Raw genomic sequence first — 12204 nt, forward strand, 5'->3', positions numbered from 1 at the left:
TAGCGCTGTAAATCTTATTTATAATCCATTGTGCTCATTAAAGCCACTCAACTAGGCTAAAATGACACCAAAGAAACTATTCGCTGGCAAAATGTCAGTCAACACAGCACTGGAGGTTCAGCGCCCCGTGACCTAAACTGTCATCAGGGCACACTGGCACTGAAACAGACCCCAACCCCACTAACCTCAAGCAAGTTTCAGTTTTAATCACCGGCCGCAGGAAACAGGTTTTGGTTACTTTTCATCTGTCTCGAAAGTGCCCGTTGGGGCAGAGGAGCCTGAGCAAGCCGGGGTCACACGTGAGCACAGACGCTGCGCGACTGTGGCACTGCACTGCTGCCTGCGCGCCAGAGAGGAAGGCACCGGCACCGCCGTCTCCGCGTGGCGTAATGCAGGGAGGAGACACTAGGGCTTCCACCTCTACCCTCGCCTGCTAAAATGCTGCCGAGAAGAGCGGAGAGCCCACTCGGACAACTTCGGAAACGACAGACACCACATGAAGTGGCAAGACGACAAAACCCAATTTGCACAAGAAGTTGTTTTTTAAAGATTTTGTTTATTTATTTGACAAAGAGAGAGACTGAGCATGAGCAGGGGGAATGAGAGATGGGGGTGGGGGAGCAGGCTCCCCGCTGAGCAGGGAGCATGATGCGGGACTCGATCCCAGGACCCTGAGATCACGACCTGAGCTGAAGGGAGCCACTGAGCTGACTGAGCCGCCCAGGCGCCCCTTACAGGAAATGTTTTTTGAAAGACTGTATTTATTTATTTACCTGAGACAGAGAGAGAGAGAGAGAGAGAGAGAGAGAGCGCGCGAGCGCGCACCCGCACAGTGGAGAAGGGGTTGAGGGAAAGGGAGCAGCTGACTCCCCAGAGAGCTCAGTGTGAGGCTCAATCCCAGGAACCCGGAACCATGAGCTGAGCCGGAGCAGACTTGGATGCTGGGCCCACTGAGGCACGGAGGCGCCCCAACTGTTACTGCAGGAGGAGGGAGACACACGCATTGACCTGTATATACCTAATGTATTTGTGGGAGACGTCACAGACTTTAATGTTGGGAGTGATTTTCCTGGAAGATTCTTTGCACCAATTTGGTTCCAAAACAACTAGTTCTTGGGGCACCCGGGTGGCTTCTTCCTCTCCCTCTGCCTGCCTCTCCCCTTGTGCTCTCTGTCAAATAAATAAATAAAATCTCTAAAAGGAAACAAACAGGGGTGCCTGGGTGCCTCAGTCGTCGGCCGTCTGCCTTCAGCTCACATCAGGATCCCAGGGTGCTGGGACCGAGCCCTGATGCAGCCGGCTCCCTGCTTAGTGGGGGGCCTGCTTCTCCTTCTCCCACTCCCCTGCCTGTGTTCCTTCTCTGTCTCTCTCTGTTGAATCGATAAAATCTTTTAAAAAATAAATAAAAGTTAAAAAAATAAAAATACACAACTAATTCTTAATGAAGTATTATTTTCCAAGTGTAAATGTAAACCTGAAAATGCATTCAATATACAGATCAGTTTTCTCATTTTGATTGAGAAATGGTTGTTCTGCTTAATGGTTATCACAGCTGGTAAGGGGTTATCACGAGATTGTCTAAAAGGGGATTCCAAAATAGATTTACTCAGAGAGGGAGCAGGGTAACAACGGTAACAGTATTTCATTGTTTCCTTTTTTATCTCTTAAATTCTGAATCATAGGAGTTTATTACCTAATCAAATAGCATCTTCTGGTCCAATATCCATACTCTTACACATTATTTTATTTTTAGTGGGAGAGGCACAGAGGGAAAAGGAGACAGAGAATTGTAAGCAGGCTCCACACACAGTATGAAGCTGGGAGGGGGGGCGGTCAGGGTCAGTCTCTCCACCCACAGACAATGACCTGAGCTAAAATCAAGAGTCCGAGGCTTAATTCACGGACTCACCCCAGGCGCCTCTACACATGACATTGTTTTTAATAATAGCTTCCCACGTCCGAAGCATCTCTTGCGGTCTGAATTAGTTCCTGAATTCACAGAGCAAGAATGATAAAACCCTGAAAAAAACATAAAGGAAAATCTTCAATAAATGGGATTTGACAGTGATTTCTCAGATAGGACTCCAGAAGCACAGTCAACAGAAGAAAAAACAGATAAGCTGGAGTTCATCAACACTGAAAGCCCTCGTGCATCAGAGCACACTGTCAAGAGGGTGAGAAGGCAGCCCACACAGGGGAGTTCACAGTAGCAAGTCCTGCACGCGGAGTGTATAAAGAACCCTGAAAACTCACCAACAAAAAACAGCACAATTCAAAAAGTTCCATACTAATTTACTCAACACCGGCTGTGGACGAGAGGGCTTGTTTCCCCAGATTCCTGCCAACACTCAATTATTATTATTATCATCATTAATATGAAAATTTTCAGTTTTGCCAAAATTTAAATACAGAAAGCCTCAAAATTACTGAAACATAAACCAACCATACCTTCACACCAAGTACACAGCACTGTAAGTCAGTTATATCTATAAAAACAAATTAAAAAACATACTAAAAAATACATTACAAATACATTAAATAAAAACAGAATTAGGACCCTTAAAATCTTTAATATAACTTTAAATAAAAGACATTAAGAGCATCATCCTTTAATATTTTCTCAAAAGAATGAACTAAACTTCAAACTCCAATTATTAATGTTCCAGTTCCTAAACAATGAATTGCAATTTTTCACAAATTAGTGACATATTTGAATCCCTCTAAATAACAGAGTTCAGGGGCACCTGGGTGGCTCAGTGGGTTAAGCCTCTGCCTTCAGCTCAGGTCATGATCTCAGGGTCCTGGGATCCAGCCCCACATCGGGCTCTCTGCTCATTGGGGAGCCTGCTTCCCCCCCCTCTCTGCCTGCTTATGATCTCTATCAAATAAATAAATAAAATCTTAAAAAAAAAATCACAGAGCTAATGAGTAAACTCCTTTAATTTAACAGTATGTCACATAATTCAAGAAAAGGAAAAATTTCAGTCATGGAACTAAACTTGGGTTTTGCTTTTTAAAATTACATAAACAGTTTAAAAAATTACATATACAGTTACCAATCATTCAATACTAATCATAACAGCAAATACTTTATTTTTTTCTAGAGGGTCTTGGGTTTGCTTTCTGAATACTGCCAAAAGAGAAAGTAAATGGAGAGATAAAATATATGATCTATATTTTCATTAGAAATGTAAGGCCTGGGACACCTGGGTGGCTCAGTGGGTTAAAGCCTCTGCCTTCGGCTCAGGTCGTGATCCCGGGGTCTGGGATCGAGCCCCGCATCGGGCTCTCTGCTCGGCAGGGAGCCTGCTTCCTCCTCTCTCTCTGCCTGCTTCTCTGCCTGCTTGTGATCTCTTGTCTGTCAAATAAATAAATAAAATCTTAAAAAAAAAAAAAAAAAAGAAATGTAAGGCCTAATATTTGCTTTATTTTTTATTTTATTTTTTTCGGGAGGGAGAGAGGGAGACAGAAAATCCTAAGCAGGCTCCATGCTCAGCACAGAGCTGAACACAGGGCTCAATCTCACAACCCTGAGATCACGATCTGAGCTGAAACCAAGAGTTGGACACAACTGACTGAGCCACACAGTCGCCGTGTAAGATCTGCTTTAAAAGCAACACTGACAAAAACCCAACTGCTTTTAAAGAATTGGGGTTAATGTTCCAGGTGCATTTGGTAAAAGCCTGTTTTAAAGACTGTAACATGCCTCGTAATAGTCCCTCTTTCCTTCCTTAGCCAAAGATGCTTAGTCTTTTTCGAATCATGAACTCCTCTGAGAAGCTGGTCAGAGCTACACAAAAACACAAACCTGGATCCGGACCGGACCGCCCCGTCGCAAAGACATCACCACCCCCTGCAGCCTCCCAGGGACCACAGGTTATCTAAAGCCCTACCTCAGGCTGTAACAAGGGAAAGAAAACATTCACAGGAACCTATTGCATGCCAGACGCTTCATATAAATCTAATTTTGCATATAGCCACTGCAGAAGGGCATCCCTACTCCCGCACTATGAATGAGAAGACCAAGTGTGAGTGAGATAAAGCAAATTGCTTGTGTGTGGTTGTTAAGCAAGGATTTAAATTGGGTTCTGATTCCACAGCCCGTGCATGCCCTTTCCACTCCTGAAGCATGAACGCAAAGTTTACTAACACACCCAACATCCTGTGCTAAAGTAGCTGCCTGAAAAATAACCACCACCTTATGACTAGCAGTTCTGTTACCGGCCTGGGAAACCATGGACTACTAAGAACAACATACATGGTGGCAACCGCCCCACGCTGAGAGGGAGTGTGTGCTGCAGGTAAAATCGGCCGAGTACAAGACCTCGTCATTAGCGTGAACTATTTAAAAAAAAACGACTGCAGAAACATTACAAAAGACCATCATACTGGAGACTTTTACAAACAGCTGTAGAAGATAAGCTCTAACATCGTTTCAAGGAAAAAAGCCAGATAAAAATCTTTTTCAATCAACCTTATGAAAATCCTTGAGTTCAGCAGGAACAGATATCCTCATGAGGAAAATAAGGCTCAGGGGAGGTTACCCAGGTTAGCGAAGATTCATTGAGTTCATTCTTGCAAATACTGGTAAAACACCCATTTCTTCCCTGGCTTCTAATCTAACTCACTCACAGTTCATTTTATCAATAAAACACCCCAAGCTACTTTATATGCCTATGATCTTTGAAGAATAGCAACTATTAAAAATTTCTGGATGCCACAGCAATTTGGAGAACAAAAAGCCTGCATCATTATGGTTTCTGATAACATGCAGAAAGCACATGAATTTGATGTTAAGTAATCAACAGTAAAAATCAAGTGGTTTTATGCAGGAATATTTCAAAATTTTAGCCAAAATGTTAAGCCAAGTCTTTCTACCTAGATTCATTGTTTTACTTATATTTACAAATAATTTAAATATGCAAGTGGGCACATATGGTGCCCATCGCCTGAAATTAAATATTGTATGAAATGGCTAGAGGAGCCGGGGTGGCTCAGTTGGTTAAGCATCTAGCTGCCTTCGGGTCAGGTCATGATCCCAGGGTCATGGGACTGAGCCCCATGTCGGGCTCCTTACTCAGCTCAGAGCCTGCTTCTCTCTTTTCTCCCCACCCCACCCCTGGCTTGTGCTCTCTCTCGCTGTCTCTAATTAATACATAAAATCTTAAAAAAAAAAAAAAAAAAGACTAAAACTTGTGATCAACACATAACCTAAAACAAATCTAGTATCTTTACAGCAGAGAATAAATAAGGTTAGGAAAAATTAGTATGCTTTTTTTGAAGATTTATTTATTTATTTGAGAGAGAGAGAGAGAGACAGCGGGAGCACAAACGTGGTGAGCAGCAGAGGGAGAGGGAGAAGCAGGTTCCCTGCTGAGCAGGGAGCCCAACGCAGGACTCAATCCCAGGACCCCAGGATCACGACCTGAGCCAAACGCAGTCAGCTGAACCGACTGAGCCACGCAGACGCCCTGAAAAGTTAGTTACTGTATTTGGATAGCCTACAAGAAAGAGGGGACAAAAAAATAAAAAATAAAAAGAAATACATTAGAGAAAAAAGAAAGAGGGGACAATTTTTAATGTATCAACTTGCTCTGAGTGACAGGAGTTAATCCCTGTATTCAACAATTCATTTTACGAGAGCTTTCAACATGGGCAGCGCCTGGCGGCTCGGTTAGCAAGCGTCTGACTCTTCATTTCCGCTCAGGTGACGATCGCAGGGTCGTGAGATCAAGCCCCACTTAAGATTCTCGCTCTCCCTCGCCCTCTGCCTCTCCCCTACCCCTCACACTCTCTCCCTCCGTCTCCTAAAAACAAAACGAAACCAGAACCAAAACCCAAGCCAAACCAAACACAAAAACCCACAAACGCTTTCAACGTGTTAGCGACCTGGATCCCTCCACCACCTTAAAAGGTAAGCGGTATCAAAGCCGCCGGACATCTTTGAGCCTCAACTTCTTCCCCGTTGGTCTGTCCACAACGCGGGTCAACGGCGAGGCGGGGGCTCCTGCCTGCGCCCTCCGCCCCGGGGCCCGCGCGCTTCACCCCCGCACGAACACCGGCCCCTCGGCCCCTCGCCGTGGCGCTGCCGTCCCGTCCCTGCCCCGCCTCGCCGCCGCCGGCAGCCTCCCAAAACGGACTCCCTGGAAACACGGAGATCACCACCGGCCGCCCCGAAATGAGTGTGCGCAGCGGGTACGACGCTCCGAGGAAATCCTCGCGCCGCCGACCACCGCGGCGACTCACCCGTTTGGAAGGACAGTGCTCGCTCTTCTCGTCCGTCATCTTCCCGCTCTTCAGTGCTTTCCTCGGGTGCCTGATCGTTGTTTTTACGGCAGGTCGACATACATAGTTCTCCAAGTTCTTTGGAGGTTTTTTAGTTCTCTTAGCCTGAAGGCCAATCTTCAATTTTAAGTTTCCCTCTGAAAAGTTTGTTTCTTTCACTGAAAACTGCGGCTGTGCGCCGCTCAAACCGTCCTCCGGGCCGGCCTCGCCGCCTCTTCCCCGGGTCCACTCGCGAAGGTCCTCCCCGCCTCGCGCAGTGCTCTCTAGCTCCGCCTCTCTCGTGCTCACCGCCGGGCCAGTGCCGACGGCAGAGGGACTCTTCCTTGCAAACCCTTCGGAGTCAGAACCCAATCCTAACATAGCAGTGTTTCTAGGGTCCATCACAAGTGTCTGTTCTTGCCGAAGAAGCTTATGAAGATTTTACAGAACTGCGTTCCATAAAAAACAGGGATCTCCAAAACTTGCATCCAGCATCTCTTTCTCTGCAGAACAAACCATAACAAAAATTCATGAGAATAGAAAGCAACTATTGATTAATATGAAAAAATGGGCATAAAGGGAGAGGGACAAGGAGGTCAGGAAGAACCCCAAATCAGTTAAAACGAACCAAAATACAGTACAAAATGAATTTAAATTAATTTAGTTATAAATAAATTTAAAATTTTAGAGTAAGCTTATTCTACAGATAATCATAAACAAGTTGTAGTAATACATGTTATGGACTGGTTTTAGTGCTCCAACTTTTGTAAGAGGTTTTGAGCTTTTCAGGCTAGGACTCAGGTTGGAATTATCTCCGCTGCTGGTGAATTAAATTCTGAATTCATTCACTCATTCATTCATTCAAAAATATTTCTGAGCTCCTATCATGTGCCGGGTATTGTGCAATAAAGCTGGAAACACAATACTCAACAAAACAGGCCCAGTTCCTAAATTTACAAGACTTATACTCTAGTAAGAAAGACAAACATTAAAAAATTGTTATATAAATGATTTATAACACTTGTTATAAAATCTTTGAAAACCAGAAATTTTACAAGTTTTCCTAATAGTAACTAGTCAGTTGGCATGCTTTAATCCCCCAAATCCGTAAATATTTTTCCAAATTCATAAAATATAAACAAGCAAATTATTATAAGAGATGTATACCTAACTTGCAAATATAAATAAAGTACACGGGCAACCTCCCTTCTCACAGAGAAAGACCTTCAGGAAACCAGATTACCAGATAATCACAAGGCTGACTAACAAATACAGAACCAAAATAATTCACTATTCTCGAAGACTGACAGACTAGTCTTTACTCTAAGCATATATCCAATCAAGATCCAGGACAAGTATCTGAAAAAAGACCATCCTATTCCTTAGAACATTCCATTTATGAAGCGGAGAATTTCGTAGTTTAAACTACGTGCCTTAAGACTTCTTTCCAACAAGACTGTAAGGTTCTCAAGGACAAAGATCATATAGCTACTTCACAACTTGTATAGGAGTATAAGTAAAATGCATAGCCCAACGCTTGGCAACACAGTAAGGCTTCAAGAGAAAGTACCAATGATTAATTATTATTACTAATTGTAGTAGCAGCATATTAAGTGTTCAGTAAATACGGGCCAACTGACTAAACTCTCAAGTTTGCAAGAACAGTCGCGGGGGTAACCTTCCGATTAGCTCACTCTGATAATTCTTGCTAACGCTGCACAGAAGTTTTCGAGGCTGTTCATAACCCGGCTCAGAAGTATGCAAACTTGCTTGTCCTTACTTCCCAACACACATCCCCTATGCCGTCGCCAATTCGGTTTCCTTACTGTCCCTGACAAATCATGTTCATTTTGCATCTGTGCCATGTGTTCTCTTTCCCTCTCAAAGTACAAAGTTCGGGGACGCCTGGGTGGCTCAGTTGGTTAAGTGACTGCCTTCTGGGCAGGTCATGACCCTGGGATCCTGGGATCAAGGCCCATGTCAGGCTCCCTCCTCTGTGGGGAGTCTGCTTCTTCCTCTCCCTCTGCCTCCCCGCACACCCCCCCCCCCCCGCCCTGTCGCTTTCTCACTCTGTATCTAATAAATAAATTAATTTTAAAAATTAAAAATAAAAGTACAAAGTCCTACTTTGTCTGCAATGGGTTCACAATCCTGGAATTTAAAACACTGAGAACCACAAGCTTTTTCATTACTCACTAGTGACAAAACCTGAGTGACAAACCTGATTTGGATCCGTTTTGGTCTTAATTACCACAATTTTTTGAAAATAGTCATACATTTCAATGCAAAAATATTACTGTGCTTGATGAAAGAGCGCTGCTCTAACCACCACTGTGGAAGTAACCCAACCTACACTATCTTTCTAAAAGCAGAAAACAAACTTTTGCATGGTGCTTTGTGGACTTATGTCTTAATACTTACATTTAAGCTTGCACTGATCCTTCCCTGAGTACCTTTATCCATACAGGACCACAATGTGAGTAATCAGCTTTTTTTTCCTTCTTCCATATTTGTCAACTACATCTCCAAAGAAGACTATAACTATCCCCCCACCCAAAGGCTATAATGACAGTGTTAAGCTTCATGGGGGTAGGGACCTCTTCTGGTTTGTTCACAGCTATTTCCTGGCACCCAGAACAGTGAACAGCACATACAGTAGTGCCCAGTCAATAGGTGAATAAATGAATTTTAAGGCCCCGATGGCTTCTAACATAGCATCTGGCATGCAGACGTACGTTCTCCTCTCCTTTCTCATGTGATGTCACCCTGCGCTGTAAGAGTCCCATGTACAAGTTTTTTGTTTTTTTGTTTTTTTTTAAGATTTTTATTTATTTATTTGACAGAGAGAGATCACAAGTAGACGGAGAGGCAGGCAGAGAGAGAGAGGGGGAAGCAGGCTCCCTGCTGAGCAGAGAGCCCGATGCGGGACTCGATCCCAGGACCCTGAGATCATGACCTGAGCCGAAGGCAGCAGATCAACCCACTGAGCCACCCAGGCGCCCCCCCCATGTACAAGTTTTATCTCAAATGTTCACTGTATGTATTTCATAGAGGTGTTTTCTGTAAGCCTACTACAATATCTTAATCCCCCTAGCAACAGCTTCAAAATTGTATCTTATACCTCCTCCTGTCTCTGTACCGTCAAAGCTGGTCTAAGAAAAACAATCATGTTCACTGAACTCACTTTACATTCCTGAACACTAACCCCGACTGGACCCTTCGTGCTGAAACCTGTCTCCATCACTCTCCTACACAACAACTTGAAGTCATCTCCAGCCTCACTGACTCTGCTTCCAACCTTATGATGGCAGCAGGAACAATCAGAAGGAAACTGCCACAAGCTCCCACGATTTTGCTACCTACCCACCTGCTGTGTGTCTGTTCCTGTAGATTCTGCCTTCCCTACAATCATCATATACTGGGCCACCTGGATGGCTCAGTCCATTAAGCATCCCACTCTCAGTCTCAGCTCAGGTTTTGATCTCAGGGTTGGGAGTCCAGGCCCAGCCTTGGAGCCTACTTAAGAAGGTAACAATAATTTAAAAATACATATACTTCTAACCCCTCCCCTTGAGCACTAGGCCTACCCTCTCCTTGCCTTCTCAAGAGCTTTACTAGGACGACTATCCTTTCTCCCTTGCACCATCCACTTCTCCTTTTTCCTCTGAATAATACCAGTCAGCATGAAAACATACTACAGTATTTCTCATCTAAGAAAACTCCTCTTGACCCTCTTCTATCTTCTACCAGCTCCCCATTTCTCTGTCCCTCTCAAAACAAAGCTTCTTCAAAGAGCAGTCCACTCTTGCCATCTCTAAATCCTCACCTTTTTTCTTTGAAACACACCATAGTTTCACCACCACCTCTCCCAATAAGCTGCTGGCCAAGGTCACTGACTGACTCTGTACTACTAAGCACACCGGTCAGTTCTCAGTCCTCTACCTGACCTTGCCACAGAATGTGACACAGCGGAACAGCCCCATCGTCTCCACACGGACTTCCAGGAGTCCTTTCTGGATTCTTCTGCCTTACTGGCTAGTCACCCTCAGTCTCCTTTACCAGTCTCCCCTTCCCTCCCCACAACATTAAACACCAGAGCACCCCAGGGCACACTCTTCTCTTCCCTATCTACGCTTACTTGCTAAAAGAACAGATCCAATCTTTCGGCCTTATATTCCATCCAACATTGTTGATTTACAAGTTTCTATCACTAGATAGAGGCCAGCTGGGACCTCTTCCTAGAACCCCAGAATCCTGTATCTAACTGCCTGCCCAACACACTGCCCAGATGCCTACTGGTTAGACACCGCAAGCTTCATGTTTCAAATAAATTCCTTTTCCACCTCATCCCCCCATCCGCCATCCGTTCTTCCCATGGGCTTCCTCATCTCAGTATATAAATGCAACTTGAGCTAGAAATAGTTAGGCTGAAACTTCCTAACCACCTTGAACTCCTTTCTCCCTCGTGCCTCACACGCCCATTCAGTCAGCAGACTTCTCTACCTCCGGAGCACGCGCACCATCCGTCTCCCGCTAACCTGACAGATGCCACTCAGAGCCCCGTGCTCGGCCAGCACCTGGACCACCCAGGAGTCGGTCTCTCCACCGGCCGCCCGCTGCTTCGGCCCTCCGTATCTCCTTAGTCTTCTCAACTCAGCAGCCAGGTGATCCTTAAAGCTTGTGTCTGATCGTGTCATTCCTCCGCTCAACACCCTCTCAATGGCTTCCCATCCCACTCCAAGTGGAAGTCAAAGTCCTTCCAACGGTCTAAACGCTCTATTTACTCTGCTGTACAATCCCCTCTACCTCTCTTCCATCTCTTGTCAAACTCCCCACTTAGTTCCAAGAAGGGGGGTCAGAGGCCGTCTCCTCTTCATCAAAGTAAAATACTCCTACCAAAGGACCTTTGCAATTATTACTCTGACTAGAATGTTCTTTCCTCAGATAATTGCATGATTTGCTCTTTCATGTCCTTCACCTTTGCCTAAATGTAACCTCATGGAACCGGCAATCCCTGACAATCCTTTATAAAATTGAAAACTACTCATGTCACCATCTTCTTCTAACACTCTATCCTGTTTTATTTTTCTCCGTGATGCTTCTCACAATCTGGTGCACAATGTATTTATTTATTGTTGATACCTTTCCGCTGGGATATAAAGTGCCTCCAGGAACTGGGTTTTGTCAGTTTAGTTCAATGTAACGTCCTAGCACCTAAAACTGCACCTGGCATACCGGAGGTGTTCAATAAATATTTGAACTAATTGCATGTTTTTTTGTGGGATCTATCTTACTGGCTTTATTTTGTTCCTTTTCTATTACTTTTCTCCCATGTTTCTTCTTATTTTGTAAATTTTCTTTCTTATTTTTTTCTTTTTTGAAGATTTTATTTCTTTATTTGACAGAGAGAGAGATCACAAGTAGGCAGAGAGGCAGGCATAGAGAGCAGGGAAGCAGGCTCCCCGCAGAGCAGAGAGCCTGATGCGGAGCTCGATCCCAGGACCCTGAGACCATGACCCAAGCCGAAGGCAGAGGTTTAACCCACTGAGCCACCCAGGCGCCCCTTCTTTCTTATTTCTTATTTACCTATTTTAAAGTAGGCTCCACGCCCAGTGTAGACTCCAGCACAGGTCTTGAACTCACTACCCTGAGATCAAAACATGAGCTGAGACCAAGAGTCGGACTCTTGGAACACCCGGTGGCTTGGTATGTTAAGCCTCCAACTCGTGATTTCAGCTCAGGTCACAATCTCAGTGCCATAAGATTGAGCCTCAAGTCTGGCTCCAGGCTCAGTGGCTATACATTCTCCCCCTTTCTCTGCTCCCTCCCTGTTCTCTGCCTCTCTCTCACTAAAATAACAGAGATCACAAGTAGACAGAGAGGCAGGCAGAGAGAGAGGAAGGGAAGCAGGCTCCCTGCTTCACAGAGAGCACGATGTGG

At 44.8% G+C, this 12204-nt stretch overlaps 1 protein-coding gene across 3 annotated transcripts in view; it reads right to left on the bottom strand.

Moving 5' to 3' along the window:
• The window catches only part of LOC111138933 (ASH1 like histone lysine methyltransferase), a 189099-nt gene that overhangs the window by 155127 nt on the left and 21768 nt on the right, over positions 1–12204 (bottom strand). For all 3 annotated transcript variants that reach the window (XM_022490937.1, XM_022490935.1, XM_022490936.1), the window contains exon 2: positions 6247–6767. In XM_022490937.1, the coding sequence (XP_022346645.1) occupies positions 6247–6666 (420 nt within the window). In that variant the 5' untranslated portion in view covers positions 6667–6767. The remainder of the gene's footprint in view (positions 1–6246; positions 6768–12204) is intronic.

This window comes from Enhydra lutris, unplaced genomic scaffold, assembly GCF_002288905.1.
Source record: "Enhydra lutris kenyoni isolate GAN:26980312 unplaced genomic scaffold, ASM228890v2 scaffoldscaffold94, whole genome shotgun sequence".
Classification (NCBI taxonomy): Eukaryota; Metazoa; Chordata; class Mammalia; order Carnivora; family Mustelidae; genus Enhydra; species Enhydra lutris.